The sequence below is a fragment of the Miscanthus floridulus genome, chromosome 2 (assembly GCF_019320115.1).
Source record: "Miscanthus floridulus cultivar M001 chromosome 2, ASM1932011v1, whole genome shotgun sequence".
In the NCBI taxonomy this organism is placed as follows: Eukaryota; Viridiplantae; Streptophyta; class Magnoliopsida; order Poales; family Poaceae; genus Miscanthus; species Miscanthus floridulus.
In genome coordinates, this window is record NC_089581.1 from 2,846,979 (window position 1) to 2,866,712 (window position 19,734).

The 19,734-nt window shown below is 46.9% G+C and overlaps 4 protein-coding genes and 1 pseudogene across 5 annotated transcripts in view; 2 read left to right on the plus strand and 3 right to left on the minus strand.

The window, feature by feature from the left end:
- LOC136537645 (U2 small nuclear ribonucleoprotein A'-like) overlaps positions 1 to 19,734 on the plus strand; it is a 211,289-nt gene that overhangs the window by 176,454 nt on the left and 15,101 nt on the right. The window lies entirely within an intron of this gene.
- On the minus strand, positions 4,327 to 8,249 carry LOC136537643 (uncharacterized protein At4g14100-like; annotated as a pseudogene).
- Positions 9,914 to 11,957, plus strand: LOC136537644 (basic transcription factor 3-like). Of its 2 annotated transcripts, none has more exons than XM_066529595.1 (6): positions 9,914 to 10,044; positions 10,165 to 10,232; positions 10,333 to 10,481; positions 10,589 to 10,645; positions 11,087 to 11,125; positions 11,542 to 11,957. In XM_066529595.1, the coding sequence occupies exons 2-6, from the start codon at positions 10,165 to 10,167 to the stop codon at positions 11,703 to 11,705; spliced, it is 477 nt and encodes a 158-aa protein (XP_066385692.1). In that variant the 5' UTR covers positions 9,914 to 10,044; the 3' UTR covers positions 11,706 to 11,957. The 2 variants fall into 2 exon arrangements, with proteins under 2 accessions (XP_066385692.1, XP_066385693.1); XM_066529596.1 differs by having other exon boundaries at positions 10,026 to 10,044; positions 10,147 to 10,232.
- LOC136519227 (uncharacterized) lies at positions 12,600 to 13,184 on the minus strand. Its single transcript, XM_066512789.1, has one exon. It carries the CDS (start codon positions 13,182 to 13,184, stop codon positions 12,600 to 12,602), a length of 585 nt encoding a protein of 194 aa, XP_066368886.1.
- On the minus strand, positions 15,572 to 19,721 carry LOC136515026 (elongation factor Tu, mitochondrial-like). Its single transcript, XM_066508724.1, has 12 exons — positions 19,395 to 19,721; positions 19,199 to 19,274; positions 19,013 to 19,105; positions 18,823 to 18,897; positions 18,542 to 18,646; positions 18,372 to 18,462; positions 18,072 to 18,277; positions 16,946 to 17,029; positions 16,617 to 16,682; positions 16,481 to 16,543; positions 16,024 to 16,264; positions 15,572 to 15,907 (listed from the first exon to the last, which is right to left on the minus strand). The coding sequence occupies exons 1-12, from the start codon at positions 19,574 to 19,576 to the stop codon at positions 15,837 to 15,839; spliced, it is 1,353 nt and encodes a 450-aa protein (XP_066364821.1). The 5' UTR covers positions 19,577 to 19,721; the 3' UTR covers positions 15,572 to 15,836.

A 19,734-nucleotide genomic window follows, 5' to 3' on the forward strand; every position in this document is an offset into this window, starting at 1 on the left:
TGAGCACCACGCGCTAACGGATGTATATTACATCCCGCAACTGCTTTCAAGCATCATCAGCATTGGTCAGCTGGATGAACGCGGATGTGAGGTACTGATTGAGAGTGGGGTCCTAAAGATTTGGGATCAGGAGTGGCGTCTTCTCATGAAGGTAAAATGCTCATGTAATTGATTGTACCTGCTTGACTTGAAGGTGGAGCAGCCAGTGTGCCTGGCAGCACGGCACATCAAGGAGTTATGGCTGTGGCATGCCCGGTTCGGCCATCTCAGCTTTGAGGCGCTCGATCGGCTAGAGAAGATGGTCCAAGGACTACCCCATATCAAGCACGAAGGCGAGCTGTGTGACAGCTACCTGGCCAGGAAGCAGAGGTGGCTACCATTCCTAAAGGCGGCCAAGTATCACGCGGCGGACGCTCTCGAGCTCATCCATGGCGATCTCTATAGGCCAATAACGCTAGCCACAAATGGTGGTCAGTGGTACTTCCTCCTGCTCGTGGATGATTGCAGTCGCTATATGTGGCTACAACTCCTGACGAGCAAGGACGAAGTGATAGAGACGATCAAGAAGTTCAAGGCACGCGCGGAGGCAAAGAGCGGCAAGAAGCTACGCGTGCTAAGGACTGATCGTGGTGGCAAATTCACTTTGGTGGAGTTCGCTGCATACTACGTGAATCAGGGTGTGGTGCGACACCACACTGCACCGTACTCGCCACAGCAGAATGGCGTGGTGGAGCGACAGAACCAGACAGTGATCGGCATGGCTCGATCCATGATGAAGGCCAAGGGCATGCCGGCAAGGTTCTAGGTGAGGTGGTGACTATGGCGTTGTTCATCCTCAACCGCGCACCCACCAAACCCTGAAGGGAAAGACGTCGTTCGAGGCTTGGCATGGACGCAAGTCGAATGTATCCTTCCTCAGAACATTTGACTACATCAGCCATGTGAGGAACACAAAACCTCACCTTGCCAAGCTAGAGGACAGGAGCACACCGATGGTGCTCCTAGGCTACGCGGAAGGTACCAAGGTGTACTGGCTCTACGACCCACGCGGAGGCAAGGTGGTTGTCTCACACGACATCATGTTCGACGAGAAGGCGGCCTAGGACTAGGATAGTCTAGGCACGGGGGAAGCTGGCGGCTTCACCAGCACCTTCGTCATCGAGCACTTGGTCATCCACGGTGGTGGAGATACTAGAGAGGAGGTGCAAACCACTCCAGCAACAGAGCCAAGCACTCCTGGGGCGGTGCCGAGCACTCTGGGAGGGGTGCCGAGCACTCTAAGAGTGGTGCCGAGCGATCATGCAGTGATGCCAACCAATCCAGGACGGGTGCCAAACACTCCCATAGCAGAGCTGAGAAGTCTTGCAGTGGTGCTGAGCACTCCAAGACTAGTGCCGAGCACTCCTGCAGTGGTGCCGACCACTCTAGGAGTGGTGACAAGTGGTCCAGGAGTAGTGCCGAGCACTGTAGTCGGAGTGGCGAGCACTCTAGGTGCTGTGCCAACCACTCCGGTAGAACAGGGAACTCCATCGACGCCGGTCGAGTTTGCCTCACCTCCAAGCGACATCACTGAGTTTGTGGATGCCTTCCACGACGGTGAGGAGGTACGGTTCCGTAGGCTGCATGACATCGTTGGCAGCATAGGGCCCTCAGGCCTAGCGGGTTGGCTGCTCAATGACCCAAAGCTATTTCTCGTCAGCACAGATGAACCACCCATGTTTGTGCTAGCCGAGCACGATGCAAATTGGCAATGGGCGATGCAGGAGGAGATGAAGGTGATCGAGGAAAACGAGACTTGGGAGCTCGTCGATCCACCTCTAGGATGTCGTCCGATCGGGCTGAAGTGGGTGTATAAGGTCAAATAGGATAAGCACGACGCCATTGTCAAGCACAAGGCGTGCCTTGTCGCCTGAGGCTTTGTCCAGCGCGAGGACATCAACTTCAAGAAAGTCTTTGCGTCGGTAGAGCGCATGGAGTCTGTCCGACTGCTTTGGCTTTGGCAGCAGCAAAGAACTAGCGCGTCCATCACCTGGACGTAAAATCGGCCTTCCTCAACGGTGAGCCGGTGGAGATAGTCTTCGTTAGGTAACCTCCGGGCTTCATCGTCAAGGGAGTGGAGCATAGGGTGCTCCAACTACGTAAGGCGCTCTACGGGTTGTGGCAGGCCCCGCAAGCGTGAAACGCTAAGCTTGACGCCACGCTGGGCGATCTTGGGTTCACACGATGCGCAACCGAGCACGCGCTCTACATGCGGTGACGAGGAAAGGAGGAGCTCATCGTCGGCATATATGTGGACGACTTGATCGTCATTGGTGCACGTATGGAGGACATCAACAGCTTCAAGCGCGAGATGACGGCTCATTTTTGAATGAGCGATCTCGGCGCGCTCTCCTACTACCTCGGCATCGAGGTGAGACAGGGGAAGGAGGTGCTCACACTCGGCCAGAGCGCGTACACCTCAAAGCTGTTGGAGTGGAGCGCCATAGCTGAGTGCAAGCCGTGTGTGACTCCGATGAAGGAGCGACTAAAGCTGACGAAGGCCAGTACCACGGTGAAGGTAGATGCAACACTCTACCGGAGCAACTTTGGCGGTCTGCGCTACCTAGTCCACATGAGGTTGGACATTGCGTTCGCCGTGGGCTACGTCAGCCGCTTCATGGAGGAATCCCGAGAGGTTCACTGAGCTGCGGTAAAGCGACTGTTGCGCTATGTCAAGGGGACGGTGAATCAGGGGATCGTCTTCCCTAAGACCGGTGGAAGTAGGCTGTAGCTCACTGTGTTCAGTGATGCAGACATGGCAGAGACATCGACAGACGGCGGAGCACCTCTGGCGTGCTCGTCTTACTCGGGTCGGCTCCAATCTCATGGCTGTCGCTGAAACAGAAGGTAGTGGCGTTGTCCACGTGCGAGGCAGAGTACGTGACGGCGGCCACAGCGGCTTGCCAAGCTGTGTGGCTGCGCCGGCTGCTGGGCGAGCTGACCGATGTGGAAGCTCACCCACCAGCACTGATGGTGGACAACCAACCCGCCATTGCCCTCACAAAAAATCCGGTTCTCCACGATCGGAGTAAGCACATCGACGTTAAGTCCACTTCCTCAGGGACTGTGTCAATGGAGGGCAGATCGTCATCGAGTTCGTCAAAACTGGTCGGCAACTCACGGACGTCCTCACCAAGCCGCTCAGTCGTCTTCAGTTCATGCAGCTGAAGAAGATGATCGGCATGGAGGAAGTTCTAGGGTTAGCAGCAGGATTAGGGAAAGAATTGTTAAGTAATCTGCTGCTCCCCTATGTGAACACGTGACAGGGGGCAGGCGTCGAAAGGGCTCCCTGTTGCCGCGCTGTAGCCGCTGCAGGGACAGACGCCAAACGGCTCCTCTGTCGCTTTGTAGCCACAGCAGGGGTAGGCGCCAAAGTCAGCCCTGCTATCAACTATCATATATAGTCATTGTAGCAGCATGGCAGCCTGACATGTCTGTGTACTAGGATTAGATGGGTAGAGTTGTATATATAGCTTCCCACTGCAACTAAGTAAAGAGAGCGAGTTCAATTTTGCCATCTCCTCTGTAGAGCTCCGACCAACGCTGGTGCTTGTGCTATGTGTGTATGCTTTGTTCTTCCTTCCTTCTTCTATTTCTAGCCATAGTGTGTGGTCGGCAACGCAGATGAGTAGTCAGCTCACCCGTTTTGAGGATCAAGGGGCCAACAACTCCATCAGTTTTGTACGCCTCGCTTCATTTGGTTAGAGATAAAGATGGCAACGGGCAGAAAAAATCCGTGTACCCGCGAGCACCCGACCCGACGGGCGTGGATACGGGCATGAATCTATGCCGGGCACGGGTATGGGCACAGGTTGCTGCCCGTGGCGGGTGGCGGACGCAGGTGCGGGCATGAGATTTTTCTCGCGGGCGCGGGTGTGCGAAGCCACTATCCGCGCACATATTACTAAAGATGGCAACGGGCAGAAAAAAACCCGCGTACCCGCAGGCACCTGACCCGGCGGGCGCGGATACGGGCATGAATCTGTGCCCTCGGGCATGGGCATGAGCACAGGTTGTTGCCCGTGGCGGGTGGCGGACGCGGGTGCGGGCATGAGGATTTTTTCGTGGACGCGGGCGTGCGAAGCCACTGTCCGCGTAGATATTAGCCGTTGCCATCTTTAGTCAGAGATAACAAGACACAGGCAAAACATTACTGCACAAGAGGCAATGGTAAATGCGGGCATGTGTCATGTATGAAAGGCATAGTCACCCTGTTCACACCGCATCTCCATGCCCAAAAAGGCCAAGGCGGCAAGGCCGTACCAGGTCCGGGGACCAGGACGACAACATGCATGGCCGCAAGATGAGTCATCGAGCCCTCACAGCACGCTCCTGTTCGGGAGACCGTATTAGATCGTAGATTATTTACTGCTGGCTAGTTTGATGTGAGAGAAAAACACTATTTTTAGTTAGAAATTTACGATCGTTTACGACCAAGCGATTGGTTGTGGTCTCGGCAGCCAGCCCACCGTCCTTGGTGAAGCAGTACTCCGGGGCCTGCCACGCCGCGTCCTCTAGCACGGCTCCCACCTCAAAGCCCATCACATAGGCGATCCTACCTGCACATCGGCAAAATGCACAGAGGTTACAGTACAGAAGAAAGCAGGTGCTCGCCCAGAGATCTCATGGTGACTTCAGCTGGCACCCGTATATATTTGTGGTTATTATCACTGGACTGCAAGGCAAGTTATAGTGTTTGTTCCTCCTTCATTTGGGGGCCGGGCTGCAGAGCCTAACAAGAAGCGTGCCAATCAGCATGTTCGCTGGCTGGTTTCTGGGCTGATAAGCCCGGCTGGTGCTGGTTTATTGTGAAAGGAAGGAAAAATACTGTACCATGACTGATAAGTCCTAGCTGAAACAAAAAAAACGAACAGGCTGAATATCTGTCGTGCATGAAATAAGTGCTTACTTGGCTGTCATGGTAAAGTGTCATATCCGTCCTAACACTCAGATGTAAGCCAACTAGTGCCAGTAGTTCAGGGACAGCAATACAACGAGTGTGGCGATGCTGTTATGAAAAAAAAGGAGTGTGGCAATGCTGACTAGCTTAGCACCAAAGGAGTAAACAAGAAGTATAGCTTCATTTGATTTTTTTTCTGGACTCCTGAGCATGGCAAATTTAGTTGAATTTACTTGCTGTATCACTTTGGTGACACCTTAACCAAGCTAACTTCACAACAAGAATTTGATATAATAAACAATACAGAAATATTTCACTCAAAGGCAATACAGAAAGACCTTTGCTACTTCAAGTGACAGCTAGATGGTCCTCATGCCATAACCAAGCTAACTTGGAAAAAAAAACAATGTGACACACTTGGTTATACTTTACATCTTCTACTTTAATAATAAGGGGCAGCTAAAAGAGGTAGAAGCTAACACTATGTTTATCATTGAAGAAATGACAGATAGGTTGATGCCCAGCGATAATGAGGGGTCTCAGACTAGCATAGACAGTGCTGTCCACTATCCCAATGTTTTGGACAGCTCTGCATACCCTTCGTAAGATGACATTAAAAAAAAAGGTAGGCCTACAACAAGAACTTTCTGTAGGGGCATGTTACAACCAATGTACATGGGTCAGTGCTTCGCTGAATGGAAGCATGCACATAAATGCTAACATGATTGAGGGTCAGCTACCACAAAATTTGGACGAATTTCAATAAGGCCTGATCGGCTGGTATTAAAGCCGGCTGAAGCTGTTTTATTGTGAGAGAAAAATACTGTAGATTCTAGCTGATAAGTTCAAGCGAACAGGTACTAAACAAAGTTCTTCAGAATCACACAGTTTACAGTACTTGGTGATTGTCTTCAAGTCTGACAGCAAAAATGACAAAATGGGCAAAACAATTGGAGCAAATGCAACTGGTAATAGTCCAAAGATGACCTACAATCCTAGATATTCCTGAAACAACAAGCATGCTGTGACATGGAGAAAACAAGACACTGAGTAAATAGTGAAAACATTCCTCTGGGTCTTGCTGGCCATTTTGATTCAAGTGGCGTATTTACTGGGTACAATTTAATTCCAAATTAAGCTAGCTCAATCCCACTTCATTCAAACAAGACAGCTATGGTTCTGGAAAGAATAATGTGACAATGTGCCTTCCTGTGATTTTCCAAATGGCGCTTGATGCACAAGCTTATAGACAGACAAGCCAGAGGTTTCTAAATGTAACACCTTAACCAAGTTAATTAACTTCAAAATAAGACTGTGATGCAATAAGCAATACAGAAAGACATCCGTAACATCAAGGGACAACTAGATGGTCTTCACACCTTAACCAAGCTAACTTGGAAAAAAATGTGACAGACTTGACACTTGTTTATAATTTACATCTTTTACTTTAGTGGACAACCAAAAGTGGTAGAAGCCCAGACAAGATTTATCAATGAAGAATGACAGATAGGTTGATGCCCAATGGTGAGTCTGATAATTGCATACACTGTATTTTCCATTATCCCGCCCTTTTAGACAGCTCTGCATGCCCTTTGTAAGATGACACTAAAACAACAAGCTAGACCTACAACTATAAGAGCTTCAGTGCTTGATTTTGAATGGGAACGACCAATATTCATGGGTCAGTGCTTGGCTGAAATGAAGCATGCACATAAACACAAATTGATTGGGGACCAGCTACCACAAAATGTGGACAGGTTTCAAATCAAGTAAGTTTAAGGGGCCAAAGTTGCTAACAATGTTGTTCAGAAACACATTTTCTACTACTTGGTGATTGTCTTCAAGCCTGTTAGTGAGACTGAGAAAATGGGAAATAAATTGGAGCAAATGCGACTGATAATAGTCCAGAGATGACCTAGATATTCCTAAACGAACAAGTGCATGTGCATGCATTGGCTTGGAACCAAAACAAGACGCTGAGTGAATAGTGGAGACATCCCTCTGGCTCTTGCTGCCCATTTTGATTAAATTGGACTATTTATTGGGAATTAGTTTACATCTAAAATAAATGCTACTGGAAGGTATGATACTGGGCGTAATAATGAGACCAACCTTCTGGTGATTTTTCATATGGTGCTTGGTGCACAAAGTTTATAGACATAGAAGCGCCAGACCTCATGAATAAAATTCAGTCTTCTAGAAGACGTTGGCAAGAAATAAAATTCACACTTCTAAAAGATGTAGGCAGAAATGAAATTCAATTCTTCATTTACTTATTTATTATGCCAAATTGGGATCTCTTTGATGTCCTTTCTGTAAGATAGACTTAATCTGTGAATGAAGTATAATTAATATATAAAAAATTGCATAATGTGAGGAGGGTACCATTGATCCTTGGAAGGAAAGCATTCCACCCAAGTTAGAAGAGTAGTACTACTATACAATAGTTGGTCAAGAGATTTTTGGTGGCACCATGCCATGCAGATTCAATCTCCTAGTCTCCTTGATGTGTTATAATTCCTCCAATTTGGGTCCTGCCCACCCTAATTAAGCTGTCCAACAGTAACAATGTACCAGCATTTGAAACATTGCCTTTTTCTATAATCAAGTAGATTAAGCATTCCCATTGTTTTTTAACTATAAACGATTAAACGGGGAACTAGAGAACATGTAAGCTCAATGTTGCATGTAGGATCCTGCAAATTCGCTCCTGCCGCCTTCAAAAGTCAAAACGGCACGCCAATTGTGTTCGAGAAGGAAGGGAAATCAATGAAATCCACAAGCTACCTGTGTAGAAGACCCACTTGACGGGCCGCTTAGGTGATGAAGTCGGCCTTGGCCCAGACGTGGCAGTCGAATCCGCCGGCGTCGCGGCGGCCGAGGTAGACGGCGCCAGGCCGGAGCCAGTCGGGGCGGAGGATGCCGACCCCGACGGCGGCGGAGCGGCAGGTGCGGCGCGCCGGCGTGTAGAAGAAAGAGGTGCCGTTGTTCCACTCGTTATCGTAGTAGGGCGCGTCGGCGGCGAGCTGGTAGCGGATGACGTGCAGGTTGCGGCCGCCCGGCCAGTCGTACCAGAGGTCGGCCACGGACATGTTGCCGTGGTAGTCCATGACCAGCGTCGCGTGGAACTGCGGGGGCCATGGGGTCGGGGTCGGGTCAGCGGCGGCAGGTGGGGTCGCCGGGAACCAGAGGAAGAGGAGAAGGACGGCGACGGCGACGGTGACGGGGAGGTGAGGCGGCGTCATCTCCGTCGCCGTGGTGGTGGTAGTTGGTCAGAGGCTCGCAGTGGCTGACTGCGGAGAGAGGCAGAGCGCGGGGGCCGGTGGGTCAAAAAGCCTAAAACCCATAAATTTATGAGAAAAATGACAACCCACTATTTAATGAAAATAATCCATTCTATCGGCTTATTCGGCTGGTTTTAAAATCGGTTGATAAGTCGGTTGAAGCTGTTTTGTTGTGAGAGAAAAACATTGTAGATTCTAGCTGATAAATTCAAACAAACAGGCCCTTAAGCTATCATCGTACTCTGTATTTTTCCATGAACTCTAAAATCAAACATTGCACCGTATTAACTCTAAAAATCATTCAAATTACTTCGCTGCCCAAGCGGTCTTGGAGGCAGTTTTTCTTTTTGGTTAGAAAATGTAATAAATACTTAATATGGTTTTTAAACCACAAAAAATGCTTCTAAACTTCTAAAAAATCCAAACAAAAAATATAGCGATACATTGCATTATGATGAATTTGAATAAAATATTTAGAGCCCATGAAAATATATCTACAAGCCTCCAAAGGCACAATCCAGGCGTCTAGATTGAAGATTAATGAATCTGCTGGTTATAATAGCTAGCTTCAGTTGTATTTGTTATTTTGTGCTTGTGGTCCACATGAATTGCAATAAAATTTACAATAATATTAATATTTTCAAGGCAGTAAAAATGACGCCTTTGTGTTGCCTATGTTGGCTCGACGAGGCGGACATTGTAGTCACGCTTAGAACAACCAAAGGGTTATGTGCAAATTTATAGCATTAAACTCCCCACTGCAAGCGGTCCTACGGACAATGCACGTGTTAGTATGTCAACACATATTTTTAGTGTTTGGACCGAACATGCACCAATTAGCCTAGTTATTACATGTATTTGAGTACTTTAAATGTTGTTGGATTAATCCGCACCCACCTTTCAAGGTATTGTATTGTGGATGCAACTTTACTTTATCTAAAAATTATATTTATCTGGTTTGCTACCACACCTTTTATGTTACACAAATTCTTAAATTCCTATTATAGTGTCCTACTTGTCATACCCACAATTTATCATAATTTGCAGCCAAGATTTTTTCTTTCACCATAAACTGCCTCAATCAGTAAACCATAGTGAACATTGCCAGCCAGTTGCCAAGGGGTATAACCTCCCCCATTGTATTTTCTATCAAGGTAGAAAGAACTCAAATCTCTAAACTCGGGCTTTAGAGACGAGAGCAAATCTTTTTTTTAGAATTACACAGTACAACGCAGACGCCCAACACGCACGCACACTCACATCTATGAACACACGCACATAAACCATGCCTCTATGAGCACCTCCGAAGGACTGAGCCGATAGATCTCGAGATTCACGAAGTCACCCCATATATTCGCTCTTTAGCGACGAGAGGAAATTAGACCCCTCTATATTCGCTCTAATGGGGACTCAAACCTAAGATCTGAAGATACCAGTAAAGCAATGTAACCAGTAGGCTACATGCTCATTTTGTTCATCCGAGTTGAAGATTGTTGTTAACCTTAAACCACTATTTGTTCTATCATAAGAAAAAAAAAATGATCCACAAATCCACAAAGATGAAAGAAGACCATGAATATGAAAGAAGTATACAGGCCCATCGCTCAACCTAATCCGATGGGCGGCCCATTGAAAGCCTTTTTAGAGGGGCTACATAATACGAAGAAACTCCAGGGACTTGCGTGGAAAATTGATAACCCTATAATCCTCTCCAAAACCTACCGCCCATCTCGCGCCGCCGCCGCCTCCTCCTCCTGCTGCCCCCATCCCTCTCTGCGCGCGCACCGTCGCCTCCCCGCGCCGCCCCCCACCACCATCAAGGTCAGTCATTTCTTCCGCTCCTCAATCGGACATCGTCGTACTAAATCGGAGACCGCAACCCCGATTTCTGGGTGCGCTAGAACCTATTAGTTCTCGCGATAGATCCGTTCCGTTGCGCAGATGAACAAGGAGAGGCTCATGAAGATGGCCGGCGCCGTCCGCACCGGCGGCAAGGGCACCATGCGCAGGTAGGTGTTACTGACTGACTCGATTCACCTGTCTTGGCTTCCGTGTTCATCTGTGGCTGCGATGCCAGTGATAATAAAAACTTGAGCTTTGGGTTTATAGGAAGAAGAAGGCTGTCCACAAGACGGGCACTACGGACGACAAGAGGCTGCAGAGCACGCTCAAGAGAGTAGGGGTCAACACCATCCCGGCAATCGAGGAGGTGAACATCTTCAAGGACGATCTCGTCATCCAGTTCTTGAATCCCAAAGGTCTGCCATCACCTGCACTGTTGTTGCTGGTTACTGTTACATGTTAAAATGAGGTATCCTGCTGTTGTTGACTCGTTTGGCTGATGTTTTCTCCTCTGCTGATGCAGTGCAAGCTTCCATCGCGGCAAACACATGGGTGGTCAGTGGATCTCCACTGACGAAAAGTAAGAATATTCATTCTTCGTTTACATTTGATTGACCAGTCATGTAGTAACTTGTTAGTTGTTACTCTCAGAGCTATAACGTTTTCTGATCAGTGCATGTTCTACCTATATGATTGGTTCACTGGTTGCCCAAGTACAGCAGCTAAGCTTTGCTGAATCCTTGTGAGATGTTTGGAAATCCGAAATCTGGTTTACTAGTCTTTACACCTACAGAATTCTGCACCTGGTTAATCTGAACACAATTGTGGGTCCTTTTGTTTTTTAAAAACTGCATTTTTATTCAGTAAGCTGCTATCTGAGTGGTTTCTGCTCTGGTTTCTAAAATGGTGTACATGTAGTAAAGCCAATGATGCATGTTGCATCTACTTACATAGAAAAAAGCTCAGCTTTCTTTTTTATGCTGCTGACTTATTCAAATCGTTATTTATTGTGTATTGACAGAGCTACAAGATGTTTTGCCTGGGATCATCAACCAACTTGGTATGTTACACTCTGTACTTAATGTTTAGGTTATCCAAAAAATGGTTATCTTGTAACGTATTTGAGGAGTCGTAGCTACGCTTGATTAGGCAAGTTCTGCCCATTTAATGTCTTTGTTATCATTTAATGTCCTGGTCTTTTTCTAACATTATCAGAAACATTTGTTGCTGCATCCCACCATTTCTTGTTTTATCTTTTGTCGTATTCTCTTGACGGTTAGCACTGCTAGACACACGAGAATTGGTTTGATGTATACTCTTTGCATATTGTATCTGTTGCCTTAAAAGTTTGGTAGTTAGAGTTTCTGTTCTGCCTGCTCTGTTGCTGTCTGTGTGTTCAATCAAATACAAACCGAAGCTTGTAGCCAGGTCTAAGGATATGAAAGAGACTTAAACGCCTTTTTTTTATTCTTCCAGGCCCTGACAACATGGAACACCTGAAGAGGATTGCCGAGGAGATGCAGAAGCAGGTGGCTGCTGCTGCGGCGGCGGCACAGGCCAAGGAAGACAACGATGATGATGTTCCAGAGCTTGTTCCTGGAGAAACTTTTGAAGAAGTAGCTCAGGAGGCAAGAGCCTGATCATAGACTCCAAATAGTGAAATGTTACTCGACCACTGCTGTGAGGTCATGGTTTTCGTGTGATGGCACTCTTTGCTCCGCCCCCTTCCTCCTCTCCTAGGCCGGCACCAGCCACTCTTTGTGTTCGCAGTCTGGAAACTTTTAGTTTCTCCATCCAAGCTTTTACCTAAGGTTGTGCATGTTGAGATGCCATGGAATCCATTTTGCTGGTTATGATGATTATTGTTATGTTTGGTTGGTTCACAACATACATGAGCTCCAGGTTTTACTGGGTCATCACTTTATAATGTTTGTGTAGTTCTACTACATGGTGAGTTTAACTCTTTGCAATGGTGTTATAATTGTGCTGTGCTATCTCCAGATTTTAATCTCTTCGTATCCCGCCGCTGGAAGATATGACATTGCCATAGCAGTGTAGTATGATTACAATTAAACAATTAAACCAGTACATTGATGTTTTATGAATCTGCGTTGGCGTCGGCATCAGCAGCACAAGCAGCTCTGCTGACTCTCTCACCCTTTAGGGCCTTTTCATGCCACGGGCATCATCTCAATCTTCTCCCGTGCCGATTGAAGATCACTCTTCAACGATCATCGGAACTCGGAAGCAAGCAAGATCGATCGACTCGTGAAAAACTAAGATTTTTTTTTTCACTGCGAAATATTCGAAAAGCCGCATAAAGCTATCAATAGTTCACTAAGATCAATCGAAAATTTACTACGATCGATCGAAAGCCGGGTAAGGCTGTGGCACTGATCCGCAAGACTAAGTGTCTAAGCGCCACAAAATCTCTGCTCAAAGAATGAGCATCCCACAAAATCTCTGCTCCAAGAATGAGCACCCACAAAATCTCTGCTCAAAGAAGCATGTACAGGGAATGAGGACGCCCTGGATCATCGTGGTGGCAATGACGACGCCTCCTCCTTTGCCTCGAGCGCCAGTGTCATGGGCTTGGCCGGCTTGGCGGTCGTGGGGCGTGGCGCGAGGCGGACGTGGTCGGCGGGCTTGCTTACGATCTTGCCGGCGAACATGTCGCTGAGGTCGGCGGCGTACTTGACGGTGCAGTGGTAGGCGTCGGCGGAGGAGACGACCCGCGCGCGGAGCCACAGCAGGATGCGGCACTTGATGTTGACGTTGCGGGGCCGGAAGATGGTGCGCACGTAGACGGCGGTGCCCGGAGTGGGCCGCCGCGCGGGGCGCACGGTCTGGGCGCCGCGCGGCGCCATGAACGCCGGCCTCCCGGTCCCGGTCCCGCTCTTGGCCGGGGCACCGTTCTTGGCCGGCGTCGAGGGCGGGCGCGGCCTGGGCCTGGCGGAGGCGGGGAGCGCCGTCAGGTCGAGCGCGGACGCCGGGCGCGCCATCTTCTTGGCGGCGGCGGCGGCGTGGACGAGGACCGAGCTCTTGCGGGCCAGAGGCGGGGGCCTGGGCCGCGGCCGGGGCGTGGGGTGATCGGAGGGCAGCTGCTGCGGCGGCGGCATTGCTCTCTTCCTCGACGGCTCGCTTGATCTGCTACTCTCCTCTCCTCCGGCTCCTCCCCGGGGTAGGGTTTTAGGCGGGATTGGATTGGATTGGTTTGATGGTTTGGTATGGAACCGAATCGGCTGGGGATCAGAATTCAAGAAGCGGCGTGTTGCCTATATAAATCTATGGGATCGGGTCGCTTGGGATGAAAAGATCGATAGACAGAAAAGAAAATGCTGGAGGGTGTTTGCAGTTTGAATCGGAGTCGGAATCGAAATCAAAAATCGTGATGATGAATTGTGAAAATGTGAACGCAGGCCAATCCAATCCAAGCAAGAGTAGGAGCGGCGGCGGGAAGGCATGCAGCCACCGTGCTCTCCTCCAACTCCCAAGCGGCGTCCTACCCTAACGTAGCCGCCACCTCAGCCATTCTAAGCGTGCTTCGGAATGTGAATCTACTGCCGCATCCTTTCCATCTTCCCCAAGCCATTCCATGTGTGGGAGTGAGATGGCCACTGGTCCAAGTTCAAGCACGAATATAGGTCAGAATCACGCTAGGTTAGGTCCATTAAACAATGAGATCATGGGTAGATATTACTCCTATTTTTAATTAATTAATTAATTACATTGGTGGCCTCCATAAAAATGGACTAGGTCTACCAGATCAAGGTTACATGTTACACTTATTTTGTTAGTTAATTAATTAATTATATAGCTGGTCTTCAAAAATGGATCACGTCTCTCGCTCCTGGTTAAGTTCGTCCGCCTATCTAAGCTGCGACTGTGGCCTAACATGGGTGCCCTTGTACGCTTAATTATAATCTTTTCGTTGGAAGAAAGCGCTAGGCTTGTTAATCTCGTGACTTATTGGCATAGCACCCAAACAATGCTTTATAAGGCTATCTCCAACAACAACACCCAAAATACAAGACCCATTCGCCATTTGGTAGCGCTACAGGCAAAAGATTCAATACCTATTCGGCATCTTCTCCAACAACCAGACCTAAAAGAGAATCATTTCTGCAAATGGGTTCACAGGAGAGAGGATGCCTATATTTGGGTTGTGCCTCTCAAGCAACCCAAAATAGGTCTTCCGTATAGATACTCTGTTGGAGGTTGATTTTGAGTCTCTTGCTATCCATTTTGGGTTTGGGTGCTCATATAGGTTCATTGTTGGAGACAGTCTAAACAATGCATCATAATGGCGTGTTTGAAATAATTCGATAAAAATTCTTATTAAAAGTAAAAAAAGAAGGATTTGTCTATGCAGCACTAAAGCCCACCGTTACTTGATTTTCCCTTTTGCCGTTAGATATAAAAAATATAGGGCCTAGAACAAATCGATTTCTCTCCGCCTTATCTTTGTCCCTTCTTCTTTCTCTATAGGCACCTAACTCTAACGGCTCCTCACCGCTATCCACCATGGCCTAGCCTTGAATCCATTGAATGTGCGCCTCCTCGATTATTCATTCTTGGCGAAGCTCCTCTACCGCCACTACATCCCGTTAGGTTTCGACGGCGCCCAACTGCCGCCAGTCTAACCAAGTAGAGGTCGTAAGGCTCCGTCACGCTCCATCCTTGTCCCGTCCAACCGTCTTCCCCCACTATTTGGTAGTCGGTGGAACTGCCGCTTCACCTCTCCCTACCTCACCCACCCTGGATGCCTGCTCGGCTGCCACCAGCGCCTGACCAACCTTCTCCCCCAACGATCCTTCTAAGCCCGCTAGATTCGGGTAAGCCCCTGAACCCCTAAACTTAACCCTAACCTTGCTAGAGTTGATGAAGAAGACTACATGGCATTCTCGGATCGAGCAAAAAATTTGAGTGAATGTAACCCTTAAATCACTCGAGTGATGTTTCGCTTTATGCACAGAAAAGATAGGAAAAAACTCTTCAAAGTTAATATTTTTGTGATAGGTACTGTTACTTGTGGTAGACATTAGATCAGTCAATTTCAAGACCCAACGGCATTCTCTCCCGTAAGCGTTCACAGAGATAGGTAATGCATACCTGTGTACGAGCACATGTTTTTGTACTGCGTTTAAATTTTCTTAATTTCTACGTAACTCTCTAGGTAAGAGCTGCAGAAGCAGTGCGTTTGGCGAATGGCAAGAAGTAGATGACAGTAGCAGATGCATGCAAAATGGGGCAGTACAGGATTGTGAGCGGCAGCAGGCAAGCAAACCAAGAAAAAATAGTAGAGAAACAGGATTATCCATCGCCAGACGAGAAGCTAGCGACGGCTTCCATAGGCAACCACTGTAAACATCACAAATACATACACATATATAGCCCGCATAGCCCTCCGGGGGGGGGGGGGATGGGACCACGACCAGAAGTTTTCGGCAAACTTGACAAAGCGCCTCCAAGACCAACATGACAAAATGGCTAGAAAATATGCGTATGATGAGACTAGTCTTATTCAATCAATGAGTTATGCCCAACATGCGTGTCAACCAAACTAACTGTGGTGTTACAGAGCACCACATCTCAACAAGAAAACAGAAGGTACTGTCCACAATGGTGGCCAGGCCAGCCAGCTCTGCCTTTGTGCTCATGCATTCCAAGAAAAATGCAAAACCGGTCCTTTGCTCTCGTTTCTAACCCGGTCGGACATATCAACATTCATTTGTTTGCTAGATTGCTACCGAGAAGAAAGTGGAAACTGATTAGCTAATAACTTTGGAGACAACTCCGGCACCAACTGTTCTACCTCCTTCCCTCAGCGCAAATCTTTGCCCTGCATCATGAGAAAAGAGTTGACAATCTAATATGAATTTCTTTTCTTTAATGAAAAAGGATTATCAAAAGACCAGATCTATATTATGAAAGAAGATTTGAGAATATAGTCGTTACCAGGTTCAAGAGGAACAGGTGATATCAACTCGAAGTTTGCAGTTACATTGTCACCAGGCAAAACCATCTTCGTTTCACCAATCAACTCAACCTTTCCAGTGACATCAGCAGTCCTGAAGTAGAATTGGGGACTGTAGTTTGTCATAAAGTGAGTGTGGCGGCCACCCTCATCCTTTGTCAGGACGTATATTTCTGCCTCAAACTTTTTGCATGTCTTCAGACTACCAGGTTTGCACACCACCTGAAACAGTAGAAAATGACAAGGCCATAGACATTTCAGATGGTTCAATTTCGGTATTGGAGACAGAAATTGTGGAACAAATAGAAGAATTGTACAAGTTGTTTGGTTATCACACAACCATGTACCATCAAATGCAAGGCAGTTTCCAGACAAAACAGTTCAGTGGATATTTCAAAAACTTCTCAGATAATTTTGAAGTTAGGAATTATAAGTAACCTGGCCACGCTCAACATCACCACGCTTAAGACCACGAAGAAGAAGACCAACGTTGTCACCAGCCTGCACACAAGTTGCATGTATGATAATTTGGATCAATACAAAACCTGGAATAATCTGCTTTCAGAATCATTACCTCTCCATGGTCCAGTATCTTTTTGAACATCTCAACACCAGTAACTGTAGTCTTCAAGGGACCAGTCTGTGAACAAGAATATATTTCATCACAACATATTGGTGCAGTGGGTACTAAACCACCCATAAGTTAAGCAGTCAAGGAAAAAGTGGGATGTCTACTAAGTTGGAGCTCCATGTCTTGCACCATGATGCTCCTTGTAACTACTAACATACTAAATTTGATAAACCAACAACTCATTCAATTCATACTTCAAACACTAGAAAGTAGGATAAACATGCAGTAAGTTGTATCACATATTCAATCTCAGGCAATAAAAAAGATCTAACCTGTGTCAAACCCAAGATCTCAACATCTTCACCAGTTTTAATTGTTCCCTGTTCAACACGCCCAGTAACAACAGTTCCACGACCCTGCAGATCAAACAGGCTACTTAAAAACATATGATAACTACCTCACAATATATTTTCTTTGATAATTCAATGGGCAATACTGCATTGGAATGCCTAATAATTCCATCAGTAATATTCAATTCATGTTTATTTTAAGAACATGACAGCACAAGAGAGGAAATTGTAAAAGCCACTAAAAATACTTTAAAATACTAAAAAAACAAAACATTTTAAAAAGAGCACAGATATGGTTTAATAAAAAATGTCTACTGAAATCACTATTTGGTTCTACACAGTGGGAATATAAGGACAAGAACCATCATTGCACAGTATGTAACTGGAAATAAGAATGTCTCTCTCAGAAATAATTAGCAAATATATAAAAAAACATATTACAAGATCACACAGTACATTCCTATCAATGATGTTTTTCATTTTCATTTTCTATTAATCAGATATCTGATAAAAATATAAGTCCTTTAACATAGTGACATGATCCCCAAGGCAACACTTTGACCAGTGACCTCTTTAACGACCTTATTTCAAACAACATGAACTATGCGTTTTCATTCAACAATATCAAATTGAAGCTGTCAATCTATGTAAATTTTTAGATGTTCTTGGTGCAAACTTAAATTGTTTAACAAAAGCAGATGCTGAATAGAAATATTTGCTGTTTAGTTTTCTAGACTCCATAACAATCATTTGTTCACAGAAACAGGGAATATACAATGCCTAATACCGAGGTGTTGAAAAGCTCAGCATTTAGTTGAATTGTCCAAATAATATGATCTAATTTCAATGGTTTAGGGTCATTCAGACAAATCAAATGTGATCAGTTGAACACCACAGACTAAATATGCAAATGGACACTCCATGAGTAATTCTGGGTCACTACTCATTGCATCCCTATATGGGTGTATCAAAAGCAGTTCAACTGGGTAAGTTTTGATCAACCCAATAACCCAGGGAAAACAAAATTAGCCATCAAAGTGGAAGAAACAACGTCATAATTGAATAACTAGTGAATACTGCAGTACAGATAACTCATAAATAAAATCACCTGGATAGAGAACACATCTTCAATCGGCATCAAGAAAGGCTTATCAAGCTGCCTCACAGGATCAGGGATGTACTCATCAACTGCATCCATTAGTTTCAAAATGGCATTCTTTCCAATCTCATCATTGTTACCCTGCAAAGCTGACAAGGCTGATCCACGGATGATCGGAATCTCATCACCGGGGAACTTGTAGAAACTGAGGAGCTCTGCAGAAGGGTGGGGTGGGGTGGGGGGTTTAACCTTATTAGAACATACAGACAGCTATCTAAACATGATGTGGAGACATGGATGGTAGCATACCACGAAGCTCCATCTCTACAAGTTCCAGTAGCTCTGGGTCATCAACAGCATCAACTTTGTTTAAGAAGCACACAAGCGACGGTACACCAACCTAAAAAGAGATCACATGTTCATCTGATCAAGTCAAGACTATAAAAGAAGCGCCTACAATCTAAAAAGGCATTTGATACCTGACGGGCAAGAAGAATATGCTCCTTTGTTTGTGGCATCGGGCCATCAGGAGCTGACACGACAAGAATACCACCGTCCATTTGAGCAGCTCCAGTGATCATGTTCTACCATTTTCACAAAAAAATTAGACTTGACCATAAACAAGCTGGGCAACTACATAACGTAATAGCTCTAGATGATGCCTTTCACTAGGATTTTCTCAATTTGATGTGCAGACATCTTCCATTCATAAAAATGTAGTAATAATGCATTTGAGAGAGAAAACATAGTTGGTATAAACCTTGACATAATCTGCGTGACCTGGGCAATCAACATGAGCATAATGCCTTTTAGCCGTCTCATACTCGACATGAGCCTAAAAAACAATCCAAATGATTAACCAATGGGCAGTAAATGAAGATTAAAAAAATATAAAGAGAATTGCATCTGGCGGTCTGGCCCAAATTATAGGACATGTGCTAGGACCCAACCGTTGCAATGGTGATTCCTCTGGCTTTCTCTTCCGGAGCCTTGTCGATCTCGTCAAAAGCAACGGCTTTGGCTTTCCCTGCCTCAGCCAGAACCTATAGTAACAAGGAAACAAACATTGTTGAATCAACCCAATTGTTTGGAAATCAAGCGAGCAATTAAGCAGGACCATGGCTAACGCATCCAACCTTGGTAATAGCAGCAGTGAGAGTGGTTTTTCCGTGATCGACGTGCCCAATGGTGCCAACGTTCACATGGGGCTTCCTGCCAAAGATTGATCCGGATTGGGAAGTGAATCAAACAAATCCTTGGAAATGGGTAAATCACGAGTCTGAACCGAGAGAGCAGTGTGCATGGAACGGATCTGGGCCAAGGAGTACTCACGTGCGCGTGAAGGTGGCCATGGACCTCGCCCAGAGGGTCCCGGCCATCGGAGGCGGCTGGGCCGGCGCCGCTTCGGGCGCATCGGGTAGCGCGGCGGGTCCCGAGATCGCGGCGGCGCGGAGGGTGGGGTAGGAGAAGAGGCGGCGGGAGCCGGCGTTCCGGAGAACCGCGGCGGAAGCCATTACCTGTCGTCGCGTCGGCGGCGGCGGCGCGAGGAGCAGAGGAGTGGAGACGAGGGGGAGATGGGTTTAGGGCTTTAAGTTTAGAGGGGGAATGAGAACGGCCGGCACGCGCTGATCCTCATCTAACAGTGCGCCACGTTGGGTTTTCGGGCCCAGAC